Source organism: Apteryx mantelli, chromosome 2 (genome assembly GCF_036417845.1).
Source record: "Apteryx mantelli isolate bAptMan1 chromosome 2, bAptMan1.hap1, whole genome shotgun sequence".
NCBI classification, from domain to species: domain Eukaryota; kingdom Metazoa; phylum Chordata; class Aves; order Apterygiformes; family Apterygidae; genus Apteryx; species Apteryx mantelli.
In genome coordinates, this window is record NC_089979.1 from 10258936 (window position 1) to 10282336 (window position 23401).

The window sequence follows — 23401 nt, forward strand, 5'->3', positions numbered from 1 at the left end:
TTCCCAGCTTCTGCTCCATTGCAGAACCTGAGAACTCTCTTGCTTTGACTTTAAAATTGTTCACCAAAGGGATATTAAAGTTAAGATTTTTTTTTTCCTTTTTTGTCTTTTCTCATTCTCACTTCTTTCCTTTTGGTTTCCCACCTATTCCCCACTCAGTTTCTCCCACAATATAATTCTTCCCTATATTCCACTAATATTTTTGTTCCTGAAAAGCTTTCTACAGTTTATAGATTTGCTTGTATTTGCAAATGCAAATCTTCATTGAGATCTTTATCTTGTGCTAGATGGATATCAGTATTGACTAACAGCAAAGAAGAAGCATTAAATATGGCGTTCCGTGGAGAGCAGAGCACAGGGGAGAACAGTTTAGAGGATCTGACAAAAGCCATTATTGATGACATACAGAGATTACCCGGAAATGAAGTCTGTTGTGATTGTGGCTCACCAGGTATCTCAATTTGTTAATGTCATCAACTTCTCGTTGTGAGCAAAATAATTTCTTTAAAGTGTTTGTAGAGTACAAACTAATTTTCTAAGAGATATGTTGATCAGTCTTCAACCTGTTTTTTAAAAGAGCAAATATTGACTTTCATACGTTAGTTTCATTTAATTCACTAAAATATTTTTGTGTGTTGTCTGTGCTTACTTCCAGCAGTTCAAGCCCCTCTGGAGTTTGAACTGTTCTTGTTGCACTGTCTCTAGATGCTTGTTGCACTTGAATGGAAGTTGCTTGGCATCACTGATCCTGTGCATGCTACTAAGTAGAAGTGAGTAATGCTTAGACAATGATTGTGGAAAAATTGCCCTGGCCAGGATCTTACTCTGAGGTCTCATCTTAGCATGAGACTACTAGAATTGTGGTATCAAGATTCTTCCTAGTTGCAATAAGTAGTCTTGTGCAGAGAAGTGGAGACCCAGAGCTGGAGTCCTATCAGATTATATCTTCAGAAGTTCAGAGTTACAGGTCAGTTATATGTCACTTAGAGCTGGAGAACAGTTAAATTGTTGTAGAACTACTGAATTTGTATGGTAGTCGATAGCTATTGCAGCTTTCAAATCTAAACAGACTCTTCAAGAAGGTGGTATTCGCTGGGAACTGAGCAGATGGTGTGTATCTCCAGAAGAGGCTTACTGACGTAGAACTGATACAAATAAAAAAAACACCTAGGTAAAAATACAAAGTCGAATACTGCAAAAGCATTATGTCAAATCCTTGAATTGGTTCATTCAGTTACCTCATCATGTAAATCTACAGAAACTTTGGAATATAGTTCTCCTTCATCCTTTAATTTATAGTGAAGTTTTAAGTTTCTCACCCCCAACCTCAGCTTGCTGCTTTAAACTCTTGACTTAATGCTTTACCAGTCACTATCTAAGATCAAGGAAGAAAATAATTTGAAGACATGTATGTATATAAAATCTATCTAGAGGTTTGGTTTTTTTTTTTCTTCAAAAGACTGATCTTGCTTATTATGTAGCATTCCTAATGTAAGACCTGTTCTAATATTACATGCAGATCTCCGTGACGGTGCAGATTTTTATTGTTGTGCTAGTCCCAGATTTCCTTAAGTTTCCTATAATGTATTAACTAATATTATACACACAGGAAAACGTTATATTTAATCTTTTATGAAGAAAGACTATTTGAAGTTTAAGAAGTAAGGATTAAAAGTTCAGAGTTTGCCAACAGTGGAATTCAGTAGATCTGTTCCTTTTGAAAATAGGAGACAAAAGCCTGCCTTCTTTCTACAAGAAACGAATCCTGAACAGTTCACATCGGGTGGTTCAGTCTGGATATAGAAGTCTAAATGCAGTGTCTTCGTGACTGTCCCGTCTGAAAGGCTGAATTCCATTGGTAGCAATGTCTGGTTAAATTCACACTGCAGTTTGGAGAAAAGTATTAGATGTTCATAGTTCACTTCCATTTGTTAAAACCTTAAATGAGGAGTCATTTCAGAATACAATGATTTCTTACCACCATTGAAAACTTCTGAATGTTTTGGTTTTCAACTCTACAGATCCAACGTGGCTATCAACTAATTTGGGCATTTTAACCTGCATAGAGTGTTCTGGAATACATAGAGAAATGGGTGTCCATATTTCTCGAATCCAGTCTTTGGAATTAGACAAACTAGGAACGTCTGAACTCTTGGTAAGCTTCTTAAATTTGGATTTATTTATTTGTTTGTTTGTTTTTGGTCAACTGCTGACCTGTATATAAGAAACATTCAGGTTTAGAATTTACTATAAATTATTTTTCAGGATATTGTTTTTACAGAACATCTGGTACATATTTTTATAAATACTCTATAGGAGGGTTTTTTGTATTATACATTATTGATGCTTTTATCCATTTATCACTTTTCATGTTCATTCCCTGAGATTTTACAAACTGAATATTTACTTACGTTGTGATTGGGGCAACCAGAATGTTACCTCTCATTAGCCAATCTTGACCCTAAATCAGGGCAGTCTAAAATCTCATGTGATTTAAAATAATAAATAAATAAATAATTTAATTTTGACAGAAAAAAATTGGGTAAATCTGCTAATTTGACAGAAGAAACCATGTAATGTCAATCTTATGAAAGGAATTGGATGCAAGTGTGTGTGTTTATAAAAATAAGTTTAGAAAAAAAAAGTTATGAGAGGTTTATTTCCTCAACTGTGCTTGACTGGTGAAAGGAGACTTATTAGAGAAGTTTTGCACAGAAAAAGAAAAGGAAGATAGAAGGTAATTCTGGGTTTATGTTTAGATTTAACATTAGCACTAGTACCTTTTTGGAAATCTCAAACTGCTCCTAAACTTACTGTTCATTTAAATCAAATTTTACTAAGCAAGAATTTCCAGTATGTCTGAACTTTTTCCAAAAGTAGTTTCTAGCGCTGTTTCGATGTTCGCGCTGCTAGTTCATCATTCTGTTTTTAAATCTGAGACAGACTATTTTGAAATACAAATAATTAGCTTGACAGTTAAGCTTATTTTATAACAAGTGCTAGGATGATAGGACCTACATTTTTAAAAGTTTTTAACTGCTTTACATTTAAATATAATTATTGTGCTTTTATTTTGCAGTTCTTTGTATTCTATACTTTATTAGTAGTGTGGAAAATGTGCATTACATTACATCCAGTGAAAAAACCCTTATAACTTTTTTTTTTTCCCCCCCCAGCTGGCCAAGAATGTAGGAAATAATAGTTTTAATGATATTATGGAAGGGAATTTACCTAGTCCTTCACCTAAACCCAGTCCATCAAGTGATATGTAAGTTTTGAATCTGTAATTTTTTTAATATTAAGTTTTCTGTAGAATGCATATGTGGATGTTAAAAATCTTAAGTTAGAGTCAAGCTAGAGGAGGGCTAAGATGGCAGAAGACTGGGGCTTTTTACTCCAACTGTTGAGTTTCTTAGATTTTAGTCTTTTGCCCCGTAGTCACACTTTAGCTACCTCAGCTTTTCGGTGTAGAAAGTTAGTTTTCAGATACCATAAGCTTGGGTTTCTGTAGATCGTGCTATAGAATCCCAATGTTTTCCAGTTTTGTAGCACAGCCTCACGTGATGAACAGTGTTGGAGCAAATAACACCACCTTCAGTACTGTCTTGAGAGGGTGATAAGTTTTCTTTCTTTCTCTGGTATAGGAGATGCACAGACTGCAGAACAGATGTGGTTTTGTCAGCAAACGGTTTAATTTGTTTTGCTGTTCTGTACCTGTTTCAGTGTTTCTTCCTTTATCGTGTTTTAGCATGCTTTTAACGTGATTTTTCATGGAAACCTACCTACATTTCAGGCTTTGGGTTTTCTTTAATTGTAGCCTCCAAAGTAAGGTTGACTTTCATATGTAATGAGAAGACAAGGTACAATTAAACATGTATCTTATTTTGGGCAAGAAAAACATGCATTATAGTAATAGATAAGAGAGTCTTTATCTGATAGTCATGGTCTTCACTTTTGAGTTCCTGATTTAGGCAAGGTGATTTAAATTTAAATCACTGACCCATTTTGCAAGACTTCTAAACCAAGTTCTATTTTCACGCCCCACAGGACTGCACGTAAAGAATTTATCACTGCTAAATACGTAGATCACAAGTTCTCTAGGAAGACTTGTGTGTCCGCAGCAGCTAAACTGAATGAGTTACTTGAGGCTGTCAAATCCAGGGATTTACTTGCACTAATTCAAGTCTATGCAGAGGGGGTAGAGCTAATGGAGCCACTGTTAGAGCCTGGACAGGTAAGCTTATCGGGTAAACAAAGCCCAGAGTAATGTGTATTTGTAAAATGACCCATACAAGGGTTTACTGCCTTAGATGGTAAAAGAACAGATAAGTGATTTTTTTTTTTTCTTGCTTTCCCTAATGTGACATCTTTGTGGGGAGGGAACACAGCAGGGATTAGCCTGAAGGAGTGTGAAAACGCCATAGTATGACAATACACTATTCTAGGTGCAGCTATAGTTGCTCTGCAGTATGTTTCTTTAAGGAAAACAGGCCTAAAGAGAGAGGGCTTGACTTGATATCCTGGGGTCAGCTGATATCACAGGCAATATCACATCTGCTTTAAAAGCAGTTGCTGAAGGAACATGTTACAGAAATGGCATGAGGTGGCATACCCTATACAAGTCTCTGCTCATCCTGTATGAAGAAACAGTAAATCTAATTCCTTCACAGCGTGTGATAAACCATTTAAAGAAATAGATTTTGTTTTCTCAACCATGAAAAGAAATTTTTCCCTTTAAAGTTATGAATACTTGCAGTTCCTGCTGAAGCCAGTTACAGTTTCTCTGAAAATCAGTTGAGTTTGTTTGAGATAGCTACCTCAAGCATCCATGTAGAAATGTTGCTCAAGAGTAAACCTGACTTGGTTTTATAAAGAAGAGACTCTGTGTAATCACTCTGTCAGCGGTGTTTTCTCCTGTTAATGCTGAACCCAACTGTGAAACTTTGTTATAAACTGCTGAAATGGAGAAATCTCAGAACGTTTTTGACGAGTTCTATGAAAGTAGTTAATTTAGTAGAGGACAAAGCACAACTTTGTATCAAGTGGAGGGTATGAGTTCAACATGATCTAAGCACTTGAAATATCATGGAATGCATATTATGGAGAGACATTACAAATTCTCTTAACTACAATTTAAACTTTCTGTTTTTGTGTCACCCATAGCAGATACCATAGAATTTACTCCTTAAAGTTTCTCAGCTATTCGTCAATGGTATCTAGAAAAGTATGAACTCCAACTGAAGTGTTAGTTAGGACATTATTGTATTACCTTTAGAGCACGTAGTGCCTTTAGAGATCAGAAAGGCAATAGCTGTTTTCATCATAATTTCCTAATAACAACTTTCTGTTGTAAGATTTATTGTAAAAGACTGACTAACATTATCTCAGCAGAAAGTCTGATATTATAAGCTTTGCAGAAGTAAGACGCAAAAATCTAACTTTTTTGTGTGTGTTTAGGAGCCAGGTGAAACAGCACTTCATTTAGCAGTCCGGACTGCTGACCAAACCTCTCTCCATCTGGTTGACTTCCTTGTACAAAACTGGTATGGAATGCTCATTTTTCATTAAGTTGTTGTGAATGACAAATGTAGATGTTCAAAATCATTCTTGCAGTACTTTGGATGGAGTTTGCCTATCTTTTCTAATCATTCTCCTTAGATATGTTTCAAAAGAGCATGATTTAATAACTTTAAGGTAGTAAATGACTGTTTAATGAATAAAGAGAGGGAAAGAAAAGTAGAATTAAAGCATGAAAGGCAGTTCTGTGAAAAGAGGATGAAAGGAGAAACTGTGTAGAGCATAAAAGAAAAGAGCATCTATTTGGAACACGTAAAAATATGAAACTTAATGCAAACAGTATAGGTAAAGATGACCAGTAATTCTTGCAAATATAGGGACGGATTGAGTGCACAGAAATCATAAGAATGGAAAACAAGAATCTTTCACAGAAAATAATGGATAAAAGCTAGGCTGACTTTGAAGGAAAAGATGTCTGAATAGTTCATAAACTGTATTAAAGCTTTTGAGAGCCCAGTGTTTTAAAATAATAATTTTCAACATCTAATTCACTGGCTGAGCTAATCTTTGTAGTCAGGAGTTCTGTTTGTAGGAGTAGAAAAACTTGATGAAAATGTTTTCTTAAAAAAAGATCAAATGATGTAATGGTACATTACTTTTTATATATGTCACCATATATGAATGTCTTTTATGTCTCTACAAATATATGTATTTTTTATATATGTCACCATATAGGTAATCATTAAATAAGATGAATTCCAATCCATTTCTATAGTATGCCACTAAAAGCAGCAGCAATCACTTGCATTGTCAGACTGCAACTTTTAACACAACAGTGAGAGGGAAGGGTCAGGAGAAACCCCGAAGACTCATCACGACTGGCTTGAGCAGGGGCAGGGCCTTTGGTTTGAGGAGTTCCCCCCCCTCTTTCTCTCACTCTGAGCATGTGAAATCATGCCTGCTGTTGAAGCGCAGTCAGTGAATACTTGGTTTTTCCTTCCCCTTTCTGTAGTTCATGGAGCAGAGTGTATAAGCAGTGTTAGAGAGGAAGTTTGGTCTTGTGGTTCCGACTTGGACCCCATGTTCCTGATGCTGTTTCTAGGGCTCTGCAGACTTGCTGTGTAACCTTCAAGTCACCAAACCTTTATTCTGCTGCTGCTTCCTCTTGTTAAATGGGCTGCTGACTATTTTAAGGGTGTTGTAAGACTTAAGCTACTAATATTTGGAAGCTCTTTGAGATAACCATTCGAAAAATGTTTTAGAAGCCCAAGTTAGGATTTCGAGCATTATTAAAGGATTTGATATATTGGACAATTAAAAAAAAATGATTTTATTATTTATGACACTCTATAGTTTCTTCAGACAGCCCTCATTTTTTATTTTTTTGTCTCGATCTCAAATTTAAGAGTACACTTACAACAAAATGGTCTCTGCATTTTATGTATGCTTAGTGTTCAATATGAATAATACTGGGTGGAAAAAAAATAGCTGTAATTTCTTGAGCATTTCGTTATATAAATGTGTTATATTGGTCTAGATACAAGTCAGCAACTTTTAAAAAGATCCTTGTTTTAGGAGTTGAAAACTAAGGAGTATGTTTTTTAAAAACCCTGTGAGCCCCTGTGCACAGGCCCATCTTTTCCTAACTCAGTGTGTAGCCTTATATTCCTCTTGTGACCACCTTTTGGGCATCCTCGCAGTACCCCTCATCACCGTTCCTCGCATGTGCAGGTTTTTTAGCCTGTTTGGATTCTAACTCTATAAAAATGATTTTTCAGATATTCTTATTTGACTAATTTGGCATGTTTGATAAAGAAAAAGAACATATTCCAGAATTTCAATTAAACAGTGCATCTGTAGATGCTCAGTCATTTTCAGCCACTGCTCAGGGATTTCCAGCAATACTCTTGAAACCGTAATTCCTAATAGCCTTTGGAAGTAATAGATACCCTGTTTAATTGAAATACATTAACCTCCTACTTTGTATTTGTGCAGTGTGGTATTTGTGTTACCATAAATATTTATTATTCATAGGGATGCTAGGTCTAGAATGATCTGGAATGAATAGCACAGCATACAATACTTTTCTTGGTTGTTTTTCTTTCTTTTGTGTTTAGTGGAAACCTGGATAAGCAAACAGCATTGGGTAATACGGTTCTACACTACTGCAGTATGTATAATAAACCTGAGTGTTTGAAATTGCTTTTGAGGGGGAAGCCAACTATTGATCTGGGTAAGCTCATTATTTAATACTGGGAAATAAAGATTTCCTAAAATCTCTTGTGATTTTTGTTAACCACTTTTATTTATGTCCCATTATGTTAAGTGTATTTCTAAGGAAAAATAAACGCTGTGTTTTAGAAACTGTGTGTTAGAAAGATGATCTGAATTTCCCACTAACAAGCCTATAGGAAGCATTCAGCTAAGAAGTTAAATTCTTAGAAAAATTTTGTCACTACTGTCTTTTAATATGAAACAATTCTGATTCTTCCTGATTTTCTGTGGTGTTTTATTTCTGACACATTTTAACTAATCTGGACTTTGGGTTTGTTGTTTTATTGTAAAATTCACCTAATGCGTGTATGTTATAATGCTTCAAGTGACTGCTCACATTAATTCCACTCTAGGTGCATGTGAGCTTCGTGTGCACAAGAGCTAATTCTTTCTTTAATATTAGTGTTAGTTGGCATGGTGGCTTCACCCAGCATGCCCTAGCCACCACTGTAGTTGCCAGGGGAAGGGACTGGCTTTCTCAGCTACTTTTCTTCTGTTACTGTCTACATGTGAGATATATCCCTTGCTGTATCTGCATCAGTCTTTTTTCTTTCATTAAAATTGGCATCTCTATAAATTGTTTGCTCACATTTTTTGTAATCTATAATTAACTAGACTTTCTGCTTTCCTGCCCCATCAAAACAGTTAGGAATGTGTCCCTTGAACTCCAGCTCATCAGGCTCAGGAGTTACCTGTCATATGCATATCTGTATAAGGATTTGGGTCCTCCCAGGTGTTGCTATGGGAAGGAAGCTTTCTAAAGAGTCGTGTGCAAGTTGAAGAGTATGGACTTTTACTTCTCCCTTTCTCCTCTTTTCCATCATCTTCCTCCACCTCTCCAGTCTACAAACCGTTGCATAAGATTAGGTTCATAACTCAGTGGTAGAAATCATTGATTTCCTTGGCTTTCTCATACATCTGTAGACCACTAGGATGTCGTAACACTATCATAAGTCAAAGAATTTGTCGTGACTTTTATTTATTTATTTATTTTAACAGATATGCCCCTATTTAATAAAATAAGAAAATTAATTGAACAAGCTTAAGCATGTCCATTGATCCTTCTTTTGAACTCTCTACTAGGTAGATGCTGTAAGAGTGATCTTACCTTTCTGGGCCACTGTTTCTTTCTTGAGATTTCACGTAGGAGCTGCATATCTTCTTTAGGCCTCAAACCATCGTGTTTCTACTTACAAACTAAAAGCATGGAATTTGTATAGTCTCTTAAGCAATCTGTGTTTTAACTTGAATTAAGAAATAATATATTTACATTACTCCTCATATTAGAAGTTCTGATCCTCAGTTATGCCTTTCCATAAGGAGCCCTCCTTCTTCCAGATATCTTCATTACTTTAGATTCATAGAAACCCTCTTTGATAGATATTGAAAGTGGCCTTTCTAGGTGGCTGTTTTATATTTTCTAGAATTCACAACTGGTGTTCTCTATATAACATTACGTAGATGTGGCTGCTTGTGAAACCTCTGCTTAGTTTGACTGGTTTCAGTGTCCAGTCAGAGAAAAGCTTTACAACCTGGATGTGGGGTAGAGCGTACTCTGGTCCAACTCCATGGTATTTGCAGAAATACTGTAAGAATAATCTTTACCTAGAATCTGTCCACATAAGATTTTAAGGGGAATTTTTTTTAAGACCTGCTACTGAATATCTAGAACAGATGGTATTAGACGTTGTGTTGGGGGACTTTCTAGAGGGCTCGGATATTGTCTTTTGTTTGGGCATTATTTTCAAATCTAAAGGGTTTTATAGCCTTCAGAAAGAAAAAAAACAGCTAGCAAACATGTAAATAATTCCTGTTCAAACACTGTCTTAGAATAGGACTTCTGTCTTCAGATTCAGGCTTCAGACAGCTATGTGTCAGTCACTTAGAGTAAAAAGTGCTTGGATCAACATTTGCATTTTTTTCTTTTAATCTTAGAATAGTTTTTTCTTCTGAGCTATCTTGCCCTGTCTGCTTGCTTTTTCTGCTTATTCGTTTAAGAGCTTTATTGGCAAAGGAGTTGAGCAGAGGCTGAAATGACTACGTTTCTTTATTCTCTGCTAGGATGGTTAGGAGGGATATGGGGACTGTCTCAACAGATGCTGCTGTTCAGAAAGAGCCTGATGATACATGAAGTGCATGAGCACTTAGAGTGGAATCTTAAGAGCTGCAGCTGCTATAGAGTAAATAGACATTTTTAATCACTTTTAGAAGTTAACTCTGCTAAAAATACTGAAACTTAATGATTCTTTAGACATCTCAAAGAATTACTCTGTTTTTATTAATTTTGTAGTAAACCAAGCTGGAGAGACGGCTCTGGACACAGCAAAAAGACTGAAAGCTGTCCAGTGTGAAGAACTGGTAAGGAAGAAAATAAAAGAAAGGAAGCTTGCTTACTTTAAAGATAGGATCTATGTAGAGTATCCTTTACTGCTGTATCTCACACTTGGTATCTCTCTTAACTAACTGTAGGCTGGTCTAAAGGCCCTACTATAGTTTTATTTTTTTACTTCAGTACACTTTTTTTTTTAATAACCTCATGAAAAAGAGTGTTTATTTCCTACTGGAAATACTTAGCTATTTTAACCAGCCTATTTGCAGCCCTTAAGTTTTAGGAGTTGGGTATTTGTCTGAAAATCAGTTACTGCATCATTCCAGGACATTGAATTTCTTCAGCTCAGAAGTTCTGCTTACAGACATTTTCGTCAGGAGCACAAATCAACCCCCAAAATATTAAGTATATCAAGAGCTTTCAGGTCTGGATCTTTGCTTGGCTTTTCCTGTTTTGGCTTTTCCAGCTTGTTTGGTGGGACGTTTAGACAGTTCAGAGATCCTGAAAGTCTCCTGACAAGGAGAATTGAAACAAAATAAAACCTCCTTGAAGAAGAAAAAAGCAAAAGTACAGTGAACAAACTGAAGTGTAATGTCTAGAAGCTAGGGTAGCAAAAAGGTTAAACACTACTATCTTTGGGAGTTTTTCTCTCTATTGATTGTGGTCAGGGCAAAATTTTCTGGAATTTCCAGAATGTATGAGTGGTGTCAAGAGGCAGATACTTACTGGAGTTTAAGAAATAAAGGTATCAGAGCTAAGGGATTTTCCCGGGTATTTCACTGAAGTAGTAATCCAAGAATAAGGATTCTGCATTAGAGCAACAAGCTTGTTTGTCCTCAGCCCTTTAAGATGCCTGACCAACATGCATTTAGTAGGCAAGTAACATTAAGGAATTAAAAAAGCTTAAGCTGTACAGTTTCACGTACAGGACAAACTCAGAAGGATCTACAAAACAGTACTCGCTTGCATCTTGATTCTGTTTCTCAGAACTTTTCTCCCCTCCTTTTGACAATACAAGGAGAAGGAAATGTACTCTTTCTCTGCAGCTGGTAATTTTAATATCTTTTATTTAGCAACTAAAAGTTCTTGACATGTAATAATTAAATATTGCACTATCAAGAGAGATTTTCCTTCAAAATTTAGAATTAGTTTCCTTATTTCTGGGGATGCAAGTCAACGTCATGCTATGGTTGATAAGGTTGTACTCTCACTGATTTCATTACTTCCATGTCTGCAGTGCTAGTACTTTTTCCAGGGTTTTGAGTACTCTATCAGCTGAAGAACAGCTACTATACAACACACAACTGGAATGGATTACTTTTTTCATTGCAGTATATACTTTATTAAGTAATGCCTGCCATTAGTATGGACCAGTTGATTATGTTTAAGAACAAACCAAAAAAGCTTGGATGTTGTCAGTGAGCTTCTCTGGCAGTTAATCATTTCAGTTACTGAAACTGAAATTCTGTGAATACCTCTCTCTCGGATTTTCAGTTAACTATAATGGAGTGGTTTATGCCTTTTTCTATTTTTTTCATTTTTTGAAGAGGAAAACTATTTCTGTATTTTTCTTAAAAGTGGCAATGAGATGAAGCTAAGACTAAAAGAAATATGAGCAGACATATGGTTTATCATGGACACAAAAATGTAGAAAATAAATATCTAAATGCTTGCAGTGTAATAGATGTACTGAGCTGATTTCTGTTTTATAACTTGGAGCCTTAACTGTTTAATTACATTCAATTTCAACTATATTAGTGCATTAATACTTGTACAGCAGGTTGAAAATATTTTCTTATCTCTTCCAAATCTTGTTTCGGGATGATCTTGTCTGGTTGCAACTGGTTACTCCTGAATCAACTATTACCAAGGAGACTATATTTTAAAAGATGTGAAGGAATAAAGAATGATGGGAGTTCTGAGTATTGAAATGGAGAACTTGTTACTTCCAAGAATTAGTGAACTGCAGTTTTCTCTTTTTGCTGATGGTTGCAGAAGTAGTAGGTTTGTTGTTTTTTTTAAAGAATGTGACTACATTATGCAGATCGGCAATTTGGAGGAATTCTGTGCATCATATTAGCCTGATCCAGTGATAGGGAGGGAGAAAAACACTCAAATATTTAAATAAAGGATCAGTTCCTTTATTGTGACTGCAACACAAGGATAGTGATTTTGGGGGGTAGCAGTTGTATATCCCAAAATTTTAAAAAAAAATGGATTTTGCAATAATTCTATGATGAAATGAACATTAAAAATCTACCCATTTGGATAATTCAGTACTTACAGAAAAAAGAAAAAAAAAAGCCTAAGTATTTTCTTAATTCTGTGCAGAAAATCTTCCTTTTTGGCCTTTATTTTTATATATCCCAAATGAAATCTTAAACTAAGAAAAAGAAGGTTTGTCTGTCCCTGAAAGTGTTTAAAGATCTGGTCAAGTTTTAAAACTATAAACATTTCTGTTCATTGCTTGCTATTACAAAATTAAATGCATGGTTACTGAAGGAGCGGAAAGTACTTTTAGTAAGAGTTGTTATTTTTTTCAGCTTTCTCAAGCGAAGGCAGGAAAGCTAAATCCTCATGTGCACGTGGAGTACGAGTGGAATCTTCGTCAGGAAGAAATTGATGAAAGTGATGATGACTTAGACGATAAGGTAAGCGTGAATTACTGGTATGACTTTGTGCAAAGCTGTTAGAGTTTCTGTTCTATGGAAATGAACAGAAATTATTGAGACCCCTTTTAGCTTGCTTTTTTCTAGCAGACTTTGGAAAAAATGCTGGTTTTAAAGCCTTTATTAAAGATTGCCAAAGTGCTTTTTAAATATTCTTTGTCAACCTAGTTATTTTAGACTACCAATTTTGGGTTGTAAATTTCTAGCTGGAAGAAATCCACAGCTTTCATCCATAGTTCTTCCACAAATTTAATTAAAAGCTAGTTGTTGAATCAGTAACTCTGTGTATTTTTCAAAAACTGAGCTGTGCAGTTTATTCCTGGTAAAGAAGGAGTAAGGAAAAGACCAGACTTGAAGTCATGGGATAATTACCGCCCTAACACACGGAAAAGTTAGGGTCAGTGTCCTCCTTTAGCAAGTCAGTTAATTACTCTGCTCAGTTCCTGTAATGAAGTGGGGATACGCCTTTCCTACTTTATGTGTGTGCTGTAGAAAGAAATATGATCACCTTTTCACTTGCTATAACGCTTGAGACTGGATAATTCAGGCACCCAATAATCTGCATATCTTTAAGCACAGTACTGAGCAAAATAAATATCTCTGCCAGGAGCTGCATGAGAACGACTAATGCTATAGTAAGCCTGCCTGAACCAGGGCTGCGATGAAGCAGATCGTGGAGCACTATATACATTAATGACTGCCTGTGCAGTCAGAAGCCTGTACAGCTATTAATGACTGCTGTGCAAAAATTTCTGCAAAAATAATTATGTCCCTTTAAAAGAACAGCTGTGCCACTGAACGTATTGCTAGTTCAGTAAGCAAATAAACCCAATGGGTCCAAGAAGTAGTTCGTTCATTTTTAATGTGTATCAACGGGGTTGTATATTTGATCTTTGAGGATAACTGATTAAAGTGCTGTTTGAACTGAAGGTTACTCTTACATTCTAAAAAAAAAAAAAATTACTAGTCTTTTTTAGTACGTTATTTAGCATATTATTAGCATGTATCTACTGCTTTAAGGATAAATCTAACTTTGTGTGCGTGTTGATTTGTTGATGGTACAGCATCTTGCAGGTTGGATGTCTGAGAAAGAGAAGAATATGAACTTATTTATCCAGTAAAGAAAAAAGTTATGCTCTCATCCACTAGAATATGTTCTATTACATTCTTTCCCAAACATGTTAATTATATTTAACATGTAGACAACTCTATAATATATTTTTCATTCTATTCACAGCCTAGTCCTATAAAAAAAGAAAGATCTCCAAGACCCCAAAGTTTTTGTCACTCTTCTAGTATTTCTCCCCAAGACAAAATGACTCTTCCTGGATTTAGCACTCCTAGAGACAAGCAAAGACTCTCCTATGGAGCTTTCACCAACCAGATTTTTGCTTCTACAAGCACAGATTCACCAACCTCTCCAACTGCAGACGCGCCTCCTCTCCCTCCTAGAAATGCTGGCAAAGGTAAGTCTGTCCTTGATTTACTCTTGCAAAGCAGTGTTTTTTCCACAGTTGTCCTTTCTTAAACCAAATACATTATACTTTTCAGGGTATAATGTGCTTTTTTTCTCATCATGTTAATGTTTTAATATGGTTCAATGCGTGTTCTCAAAAGTCAAAAAAGAAAAACTTTGCAGTGGATTCATATTCATAAATGTTCATGAATGGATTTAAAAAAAATAGCAACAAACTCTGCTAAATAAAAGTTGATTCATTTTCTGTAGATATTCTGTTCATATTTTACAGAAGCATATGTAAATCAAGTGTTTAAAAAAAAAAAAAAAAAAGGAAGTCACTGGTGGGTAGTGCTGTAGGATGATGTACTGTGTAGTGTCTGGCAGAGAGCACAAAGAAACAAAGCTTTGAAGGAAAGGAGGTGCAAGAAGACTCCTCCTCCTTGCGGTCGGACTGTGTGGAAAAAGAAGAATACCAGAATGACCTGTGAAGAGCTAAGCATGTTGGTATTAAAGTTCCCTTCCCTCTCGGTGCATCCAGACGCCCCTTCCACTTTGAGGGAAGGTGGTGGGAGCAAGGTATAAAGAACTGCAGAGGAAGTGCCAGGCCAATTGCCGAACGGTTAACAAGTCATGGACTGAAGAGCTATGTTAAAAGGCACCTGGTCTCGAGTGAAACAACCATTTTGCTCTTGTAGCATTGTCCTTATGGAAGGCTTATGCCACAGCTGGATCTTTTTTGCCATCTACATTCAGTCCAAATGGATGAGATGCTTTTTCTTCTGTGATTAATCGTAGTGACACTGTTGGTGGTAGCGTGTGAAATGAGAAAACTTATTTTCGTAAGAGGTTTACTGTTACAGTCTTTGTGGGTAAGGATTCTGTAACCTAGATGGCTATAAACTTCAAGTTTAGAGGACATACTGAACAAAACCTGTAAATTTACTATAATTTGTAGAAGTCTAGTATTAGAAAAAAAATCCTTCAATTTTTCCCTTTTTACTCATTTAATTTAGAAATAGCCAAATTGTGTTTCTACAGTAGGCTTGCTAGAGAAACCTTCAGTTGTGATGAAGGCTACAAAGTAGTTCAAGGCTTCAGTGGTTATGCCTACTCTGTTCCCTTTTGTTAACATTGCTATAACTTTGTATTTCATTTCTTCAACTTCTAATTAACTTTGTTTTCAAAGAAAAGCTCTCATGTGAAAGATATGTGAAAGATAAAAGGGGACAGAATAGAGTCTGACATCAGATGTCTGCTCTTACATGATTTCAGTGCTATACTTGAGAACTACTCGATCTTAGTCATGTACTGGCGACTTTACAGTCTCTGGACTCTGTTTTTTTTTAAACCGGCTTGTTGCCCATTAAGAGAAAAAGCAGTTTTGCAAGGATGTATACATTTTTCACATGAGATTTGATAATCTGAGGGTTTGTTGTTTTTTTTATATCGCTTTCACTGGGAACTCATTTGTACTGATTATGACTATGCCATGTTGACCTTCCTGTTGGTATTAGAAGTTTCTAACCTTTTCCCTGCCTCCCCCCCTTTCTTTTATTTCGTATTTTATACTCATGCTCTATTTATGAGCTACTGATTAATTATTGTCAGAAACAGGATACTGGTTTACGCCTTCAGTCTAACCTAGGATAACTTTTTTTGGGGGGGGGGGGGAGGGTCATGTAAGAGTTGCAAGAGTTGGGAACTAAACATGAAGCTTGTTTTCTTAACAAGGTCAAGGAGCTTGTATTTCATATCCACGTGTACATTATTCAGTATGTTGTCAGTTTTCAATGGATTAAAAAGGAAATAACTTCTTGTCATTATATATTGTAGTTCTCATACAGACTTATTCAGAAAATTGTCTTTCTCCAGAAAGGTCAATATTTACATGTATGTTTCACTCTTAAGTACGTGTTCAAGTTTCAGAAATGTTAAGCATTTGCCTAGGTGTTTCTGCAAATTGTTTTCCAGATGAGTGAATCAACACAGCACTGAAGCTACTTTGAAAGAAATGACGCATCAAATTCTTTTGTGTTTTCATTTCAAGGATTAAGCAAAAGAAATCCTTACTTATATTGCAACAATATAATTAAGATATTATCACAAAACATGGAGAAACATTGCCTTCTAGTGATAATAGTAATGTAACTGCTATGTCAGAGTGGAAAATGTCAGAGTCACAGTGTAAGTCTGAGTGAGAGGTTGAATGGAACTAACTTAAGTTTAAGTGACTAGGTTTCTCTGCTTCAAAAATGCCAAAATTTTACAGTCTGCTAGTGATACTGTATTTGGGGTTGATTTCTGTTCAATGACATTGCCAAGTATTTAATCAATTTTAGAAACATCCATTGCATGCAGATCTATACTGTCTGTGATTACAGGAAAAGTTTAACAGACTCAAAAGGACCAAGGAGCAAAGTGGCAAATACTAAGAACAGTCATGAGTATGTGAAAGTCACTATGATTGTCACTATAGATGCTTTTATGGTTTATTATAAATGGTGCTACACCTTGTCACCTCTTCCCCCCCCCCCCCCCAAAAAAAAAAAGCATCTTTAAAAGAACAGGAAGCAGCCCTGCCCCCTTCCATAAGACACTGGTGACAGATGTTAATTTTGAAACGGTCTGAGATTATTTTTTTTCTTCTTCTTCTTTAGGAAAAAAAAATCTTAAGTTTGGTCTGCTCTCTTGAGTAGTAGTAATAGAGCATATGCCTTATATCAAAGTTAACATATGAGGTGGCTTATCAAATTCTTTTTCTGTTAGACAAGTACCTTTTGAGAGCTATTTGATGTAAGGCAATCTGAAAATATAGGATTATATTCTGAACCAAGTTTCCTAAAGAGCAAGAGTAAGAGGAGCATTGAGTCCATAACTAAACTTAAACTTACCTTCTGTCCCCAAGTGTAATCTGATCTTTGCCCCTGCTCTGCTGTGAGGCCCCAGCAGATATCATGGGACCCTGGTAGAGCATGGAGTCAGTCTGTAGGGGGGGATAGCTGGTGGGATCCTTATTTTGGAAAGAGGCAGAGGTTTTAAAAGTCTCATGATGTTTTATATCCTTTGGGACATACAGATAATAAATCTTTTCCAAAACATGTTGTATATTTAAACAAAACCACCTCCCTTTAGCCCTCTGTAAGCTGGCTTTATTTGCCAGTGAAGTTCCTTGGTAGCAAGGTTCCATGGTGTTTGCTGAGATGCCACAGTGGAGTGGAAGCCATCGAGTCTTTGTGTTGGGGAGAGAAGGTAAGTTTAAAGTAATTTAAGTAATGAACACCCCTCTTGCCCATGGGTTTTAGTGGATTTGGTGCCTAAGAATTAGTTTGATTCATTGTTAAAATTGTATGGGTGGATTTATAATTGTTGGAATGTGCAAATATGAGAATTCTTTAAGTTCCATCATACGTTCCATAATGTTAATGAAAGTCCAGATTTACTGGTTGGTTAACATTTCAAAAAAAGTGCTGGAGTGAGATTACTTCTGGTTTTATTTGCATTTAGAAAGCAGAGAGCTGTGGTGAATTTTTTTAGGTTATTGATACTCCTTGAGTATTTACTGTCAGTTCGGAAGTGAAGGTTCCTGCAGCAGCAGCGTAACAGATGTGCCTGCGCTTCGGCTGTTTCTGTGCAAAGTCTGAGTAATCCTAAACCGATCATGAATATGGGCTAAGACAGTGTATTCTGCACTAACACAGGTCATTTGTGGGCACATGTTACCTTCCACCATCTCTACTACAGTTTTTGTTAATCCTAATAGGCAGAATGAAAAGCAGAATGTAGTAGCTTCATAAACCACCACAGCTTTTTTCAGTAGTTTATCTGACTTTATTCAGGTTCAACTTACTTGTGTTGTAGCAGTGAAGTAGTTGTATGACTAAGCACAATAGCTTGAATAAAAGTTTGCACAAGCTTAACTGCAAACCCGCAGTGAGGGCAATATTGCTAACTACTGTTCCTAGTTTTGTAGAAGTGTTAGGTAAATCTAAACCAGCTTTCCTTAATTTTAGCTGCAAGCTAGCTGATCTCCAGTGGTTCTGCCTATATCCATCACAAAAGAATGAACACAGAGGGGCAGGGGGTCAATTTTATGTCATGGAGTTAACCTGGGAGCTCAAGTACAGATAAGTTTGCAGATTTTACACACTCTTCCACAACTCTGATGTTAGGTATATAAAACCAGAAGACATCTCCTTTGCAATACCAGGCCATTGCTCTTGCAGATACTATCTCACATTAGCTACTACTTTACCTGATCAAACTCATTTTTTAAACAAATTAGTTAATTTGCATTTGCTAATAACTTCTAAAAGTTCGCTGCCTTGCTCACAGGGTTAGACATCTTAGAAATCCAGTAAATTTACTTTGTTCACGTACCAACATTATTATTTAGCTTCAATGATTTTTCTCTTTCATTGATGTTTATATCAGCACGGTACCTGGAGAGCAGTCATACAGGCCTCTGGTTTTGTTTTGTTAAACTAAACAAACCCAGCATCTTTCACCTCTTCTGATATAATAGCCTTTTCATTCTCCTGTCATCCCAGTTGTCCTTTCATTCTAGTAGCCCCGTCTCTGCACCTTTCCTGTTTAAATCAGTTTTCTGGTTTACCCGGGTGCCTGGAACTGCCTGCAGTGTTCTAGGTGGGGTCTTGCAGGAGCAGCGCCGAAACCTTCCTGCTTCTACTGGAAACGCTACATCAGAACATCCTTTGGTCCTGGTTATTTTTCTGTGGTCGCATCGTACTGTGGCATACCAGTCATTATACGGATAGTCTCTACTACCATTCTCAACTGATAAGGCAGCAGATTATAATACAAATCCTCTTTTAGTCTAGAAGTTAACTTTATCCATAATACTGTTGTATTCCATCTCACTTCTGTTACTTCAGTCTTTCAGGTCATCTAGTTTCTCGTTTCGTTTGAGTACTCTCAGGATGTAATATTGCAGCTCTCTTTCACATGCTTATAGACTTAATTTTTTAAAACATGCTTACAAATGTGCTATATATTTTGGTTAAATAAAGTGAGTTTTCTCTTAGTACTGTAATAGGAAGGGGAGGCTAATTGACAACCATTTATTTTCATATGGTTGCATTTGTACAGCACCCCAAAAATTGCTGAATGTAAGTTTTGGCTCTTTTTTTTAAACAGGAAATATTTTTAGCATTAATTAAAGAATGTACTTCAGATGTTAATTTTGAATCAATTTATGTTCTTAGCTTGCTTGTTTAGAGTGACTGTGATCATTGTTTCTTTAATAACGGTCTTATTTTCAGTAATAAAGATATCTAAAGTAAGACAAACTGAAGAAGGCTTTTAGCAATATCTGTGCAGAATTTGTCACTCATAAGAACTTGAAAAAAAGGTTAACAACATTTGTTAATGAAAATACCATTTTTAATACAAACTTATTTCCTTTGCAGTACCTGTGCTACCATTAACTGGAATACTGGTTCTTCCATACCTCTCATTAAGTGGTAAAATATAAATATGAATGTGAGGCTTTACACTATAAAAACACCATTTCTTGAGTGGATGGTAACAGCTTTGCATGTTGTCACTAGTACACAAATTAATAGATACTATACTAACTCCACAAAAGCTGAAGGGCAGTGCACTATTAATTGCAGACCTTTTCCAGTTATTTATCTTAATATATTAAGTCTGAGTCTATTTGCATATGAAAGCATGAGGCTCGTGATAGCAAAAAGAGATAAAAGATAAGAACAGCTTGCGCTGAAAGCAACTACTGCCCAGCTAACTGAAGAGAAGAAAGCCCAAAGGGAACAGAATAAAAAGATCCTATGTCAAGCTGCTAGGGTTTTTTTGTTGTTTTGTCTTGTGTGAGAAAGCGTTCTTCATGAAATGTGAACGTCACAACTATGTGAGAAGTCATCATCAGGATGACTGTGGAGAAGAAATGGCTTATTTGCTCCCTGGTTAGAATCACAAAGTATCTTTGATCTAGAAGATTAACTGCTCTCTGATTAGTCTCTAGAAATACCTACCTTGCCTTAAACAGTTAAAAAGTATTGTGTAACTGTATTATGAGAATGTAGGTGTATTATATATGTGTTACATGTAACACACAAAGTATTTGATAACAATTTTATTCACACTTAATGTGTCATCAGACCTTTGTATTGTTTCATCATCTGTTTCTGTAAATTGTTTTAGATTCCAGAGTGTTTTCCATGTTAGCTTTATTCAAAACATGATGTGACTTTGTACATTTTTCTGAAAACCGGTTTGAAGTTTTCCCTTGTTTACTGTTTATTTGCAAATACGTTATTTTATAAGCGTTCCCACCAGCCATCTAATCATTAGTATGTTATGACTCCTAAATTCATATTTATTCATTCCATTTACCAAGCTATGAAGCTAATGTAGTAACATATGCTAAAAGTCTGAAAAGATGCAGTTGTTAACACCTTTTCCCTAAAATTGCTGGGTACCATATGAACTTTAAAAACGTTATCACATCACAGCTTTCAAAACTTTTCTATGATATTTATGGACATGCTAGTAGTGTGAAATACAAAATATTTGTATATAATCGCATACTAAATCTTGTTTTTGTGGCGAAGATTTCTTCATTTTATTGGCAATACAAAGCTCAAATTGTAGTCACTTCGTTTCTGAAGTTGTATTTTTGCAATAAGTGTATAATGCTATTTCAATATATTTCCTCACCTTTTAAGTGAAGTTTGAACTATTTGTGATTTTGCAGGGGGGGGAGGAACAACTTCTTTTTAGCCTGGGATAAGGCTATAGTGTAGTTCACGTAACAGGACACTAGGTGGTGGTAGGACGGAAGCTTTTGAAGTGTTAGCAGTTCCCACTTGCAGACATTTTGGGAATATGTACCTCCAATTGGAGATTTCAGCACGGCATTTTTCTGCTGTCATACAATGTGTGTTTTCTGTATGCTTTAAAAATAATGTTGCTGTTAATACTGGTTATTTAATTTTCTTTTCCGCCCCACCACTCCTAGATATGCTCGGAGTTACTTATGGTTTATAGAACACCTTTGCTTCATAAGCATTTAAGCAAACTAGAGGACTTCTAACTTGCAGCAGTTTAGGGGATCTTCAGTCAAGATTTAGCACGAGAAAATGTTATTTGTTTTTGCTGGCAGAAACTAGTTTCAAAATATGGTTTAAATTACCTTGCCTTCTTAAATAACTGAAGCTCAAGGAAGAGATGTAAATAAGAAAGGATAAAAATTGGAGAACGGTCTTATTAATTTGCACTAACATTTCACTGCTTGTCAGTTAATGGCTTTGTGAACTTGGGAGTAGATTAAATAGAGATGGATTTTATTCACAAGAGTAAGCAATTAATGAAAGGCCAGGCCCCGAATACCTGCTGGTGTTGTGGTCAAGATACTCGCCTGTGCAGTGAGAGGCCTTCCAGTCTTGAATCTGGAAGAGAATAGGTTGGACCACTACCTCGTGATGGGCAGTTTTGTTAATCTTGTTTTGGAGGATAGGAAGAAAGGAGGAGGTCACCAGCTGAAAGATTGTTCTGCACTGATTTTAATACTTTTATGACATGTAGTGATTTGGGAAGGAACGCAGGCTTTGGTAATTTTCACTCTTACTATAGAGATTGAAAATAAATCTTTCTAAAGAAGCAGCTCTAGTTCTGTGTGCAAGTTAGGGTACATGCTGACTAACAAAACAAAAATTTTGTTTCAAATACTGTTCAAAGAAGTTATGTTTTCAAGAATAAGTAAGTAGATTCTGATAGATATTTGATGTTAGACTTTGAACTTTCAGCTACAAATAATTTTTGCTTTCAAAACTACATGGTCAGACATCTGCATTTATCCAGATTCTGTGATGGCAAAGCTGTCGTACCTGCAAGACTTACTGCAAGATCATGGACTGGAGTAAAGCATTACTATTTTGATAAGGTGGAAAAAAATATTTAAAGCTATTCTAAACTAACATAGAACCAGTTTAGATAAATGTTTCAGCTGTTTTTGGCAGTAATGATAGTTGGCTTAAGCAGTTTTCCTTTCACACTACATTTTTGTGCCCTGCACTGCTTGCTTCCTTGAGCTCATTCAAGCATTTATGAAGGTGAATGGTAAAGTGGATGAGGGGAAACACTCCTCTTCCTCCTAGGTTATTTTTTAATCTGAACCTACTCCCATATCCTGTTAAACAATGTTTGTGCCAATATCATCACAAGGGGAAATACAGGGCGTTTGGGGGTAGGATAGGGCTGACTACGTAAGCTGTAATAAGCAATGCTACCATAATATGTCTAATCTCAACCTTAGAAAGGGATTTTCTGATGTTTGTTTTACACGCCCTGCAAGCAATAATTTGTCATACTCCAAGAATGTGTGTTTTGCTATAGCTAAGCCACAGAAAAAAGTGGAAAATAACTATAGAAAAATGTATTAAGCTTAGAATCCTATTTTCAAGTTTTGAAGAAAGCTTGAAGATGGATTTCATTTATTTGTTTGTTTGTTTTAACAGAATTAATATAGGATGCTCTGGAGCAAAAAACCCTGACTACCCAATAGAGTATCTAGAAAGTTATTTAATTCTGGTGTAAATCAATCTTAAACCCAGATGTTAAATGTTACTTTATATTAAGGTTTTATGTATTTTGTCTTTACAATGCCTAAAATCAAAAATCCTGGAGTGAGTGACTAATAATCCTGTATTTTTAAACAAATCCATGTGTGTCACTTGCTTGTCGGGTTGCTTCTATTCCCACGGTTAGACTGGTTAAAAACGTGGCGAATGTCTCGTTCGATCTAAACGGTGTTTCGGCATGGCTTGTCCTTTGGTTTTAGTCTTTCGCTGCACTTTACTGTGGTCCGACTGTGAATTTTTCAGTGCTGCTTTGACGTTTATGCGCGTGCGTGTGTAAGAAGACTGTCTGTTGTTTTGCAGGCCCACCTTCAACCCTCCCTCTAAGCACCCCAGCCTCTAGTGGCAGCTCCACTCTGTCCAAGAAGAGGCCACCTCCCCCACCCCCCGGACACAAACGAACCCTCTCTGACCCACCAAGCCCACTACCTCACGGACCCCAGAATAAGGGCCCAATTCCTTGGGGTGAGTTTTCTGAAACGCAAAGCGAAAGGGCAGGGGAAAGCCTTTACGGTGGGTGATCTATAACCTGTGGTTG

The 23401-nt window shown here is 36.2% G+C and overlaps 1 protein-coding gene across 1 annotated transcript in view; it reads left to right on the forward strand.

Moving 5' to 3' along the window:
* ASAP1 (ArfGAP with SH3 domain, ankyrin repeat and PH domain 1) overlaps window positions 1-23401 on the forward strand; it is a 125241-nt gene that overhangs the window by 84391 nt on the left and 17449 nt on the right. Inside the window, exons 14-23 of the mRNA XM_067290155.1 lie at window positions 288-451; window positions 2022-2155; window positions 3177-3268; window positions 4048-4234; window positions 5458-5543; window positions 7635-7750; window positions 10082-10149; window positions 12664-12771; window positions 14027-14255; window positions 23167-23328. Coding sequence (XP_067146256.1) covers window positions 288-451; window positions 2022-2155; window positions 3177-3268; window positions 4048-4234; window positions 5458-5543; window positions 7635-7750; window positions 10082-10149; window positions 12664-12771; window positions 14027-14255; window positions 23167-23328 — 1346 coding nt within the window. The remainder of the gene's footprint in view (window positions 1-287; window positions 452-2021; window positions 2156-3176; window positions 3269-4047; window positions 4235-5457; window positions 5544-7634; window positions 7751-10081; window positions 10150-12663; window positions 12772-14026; window positions 14256-23166; window positions 23329-23401) is intronic.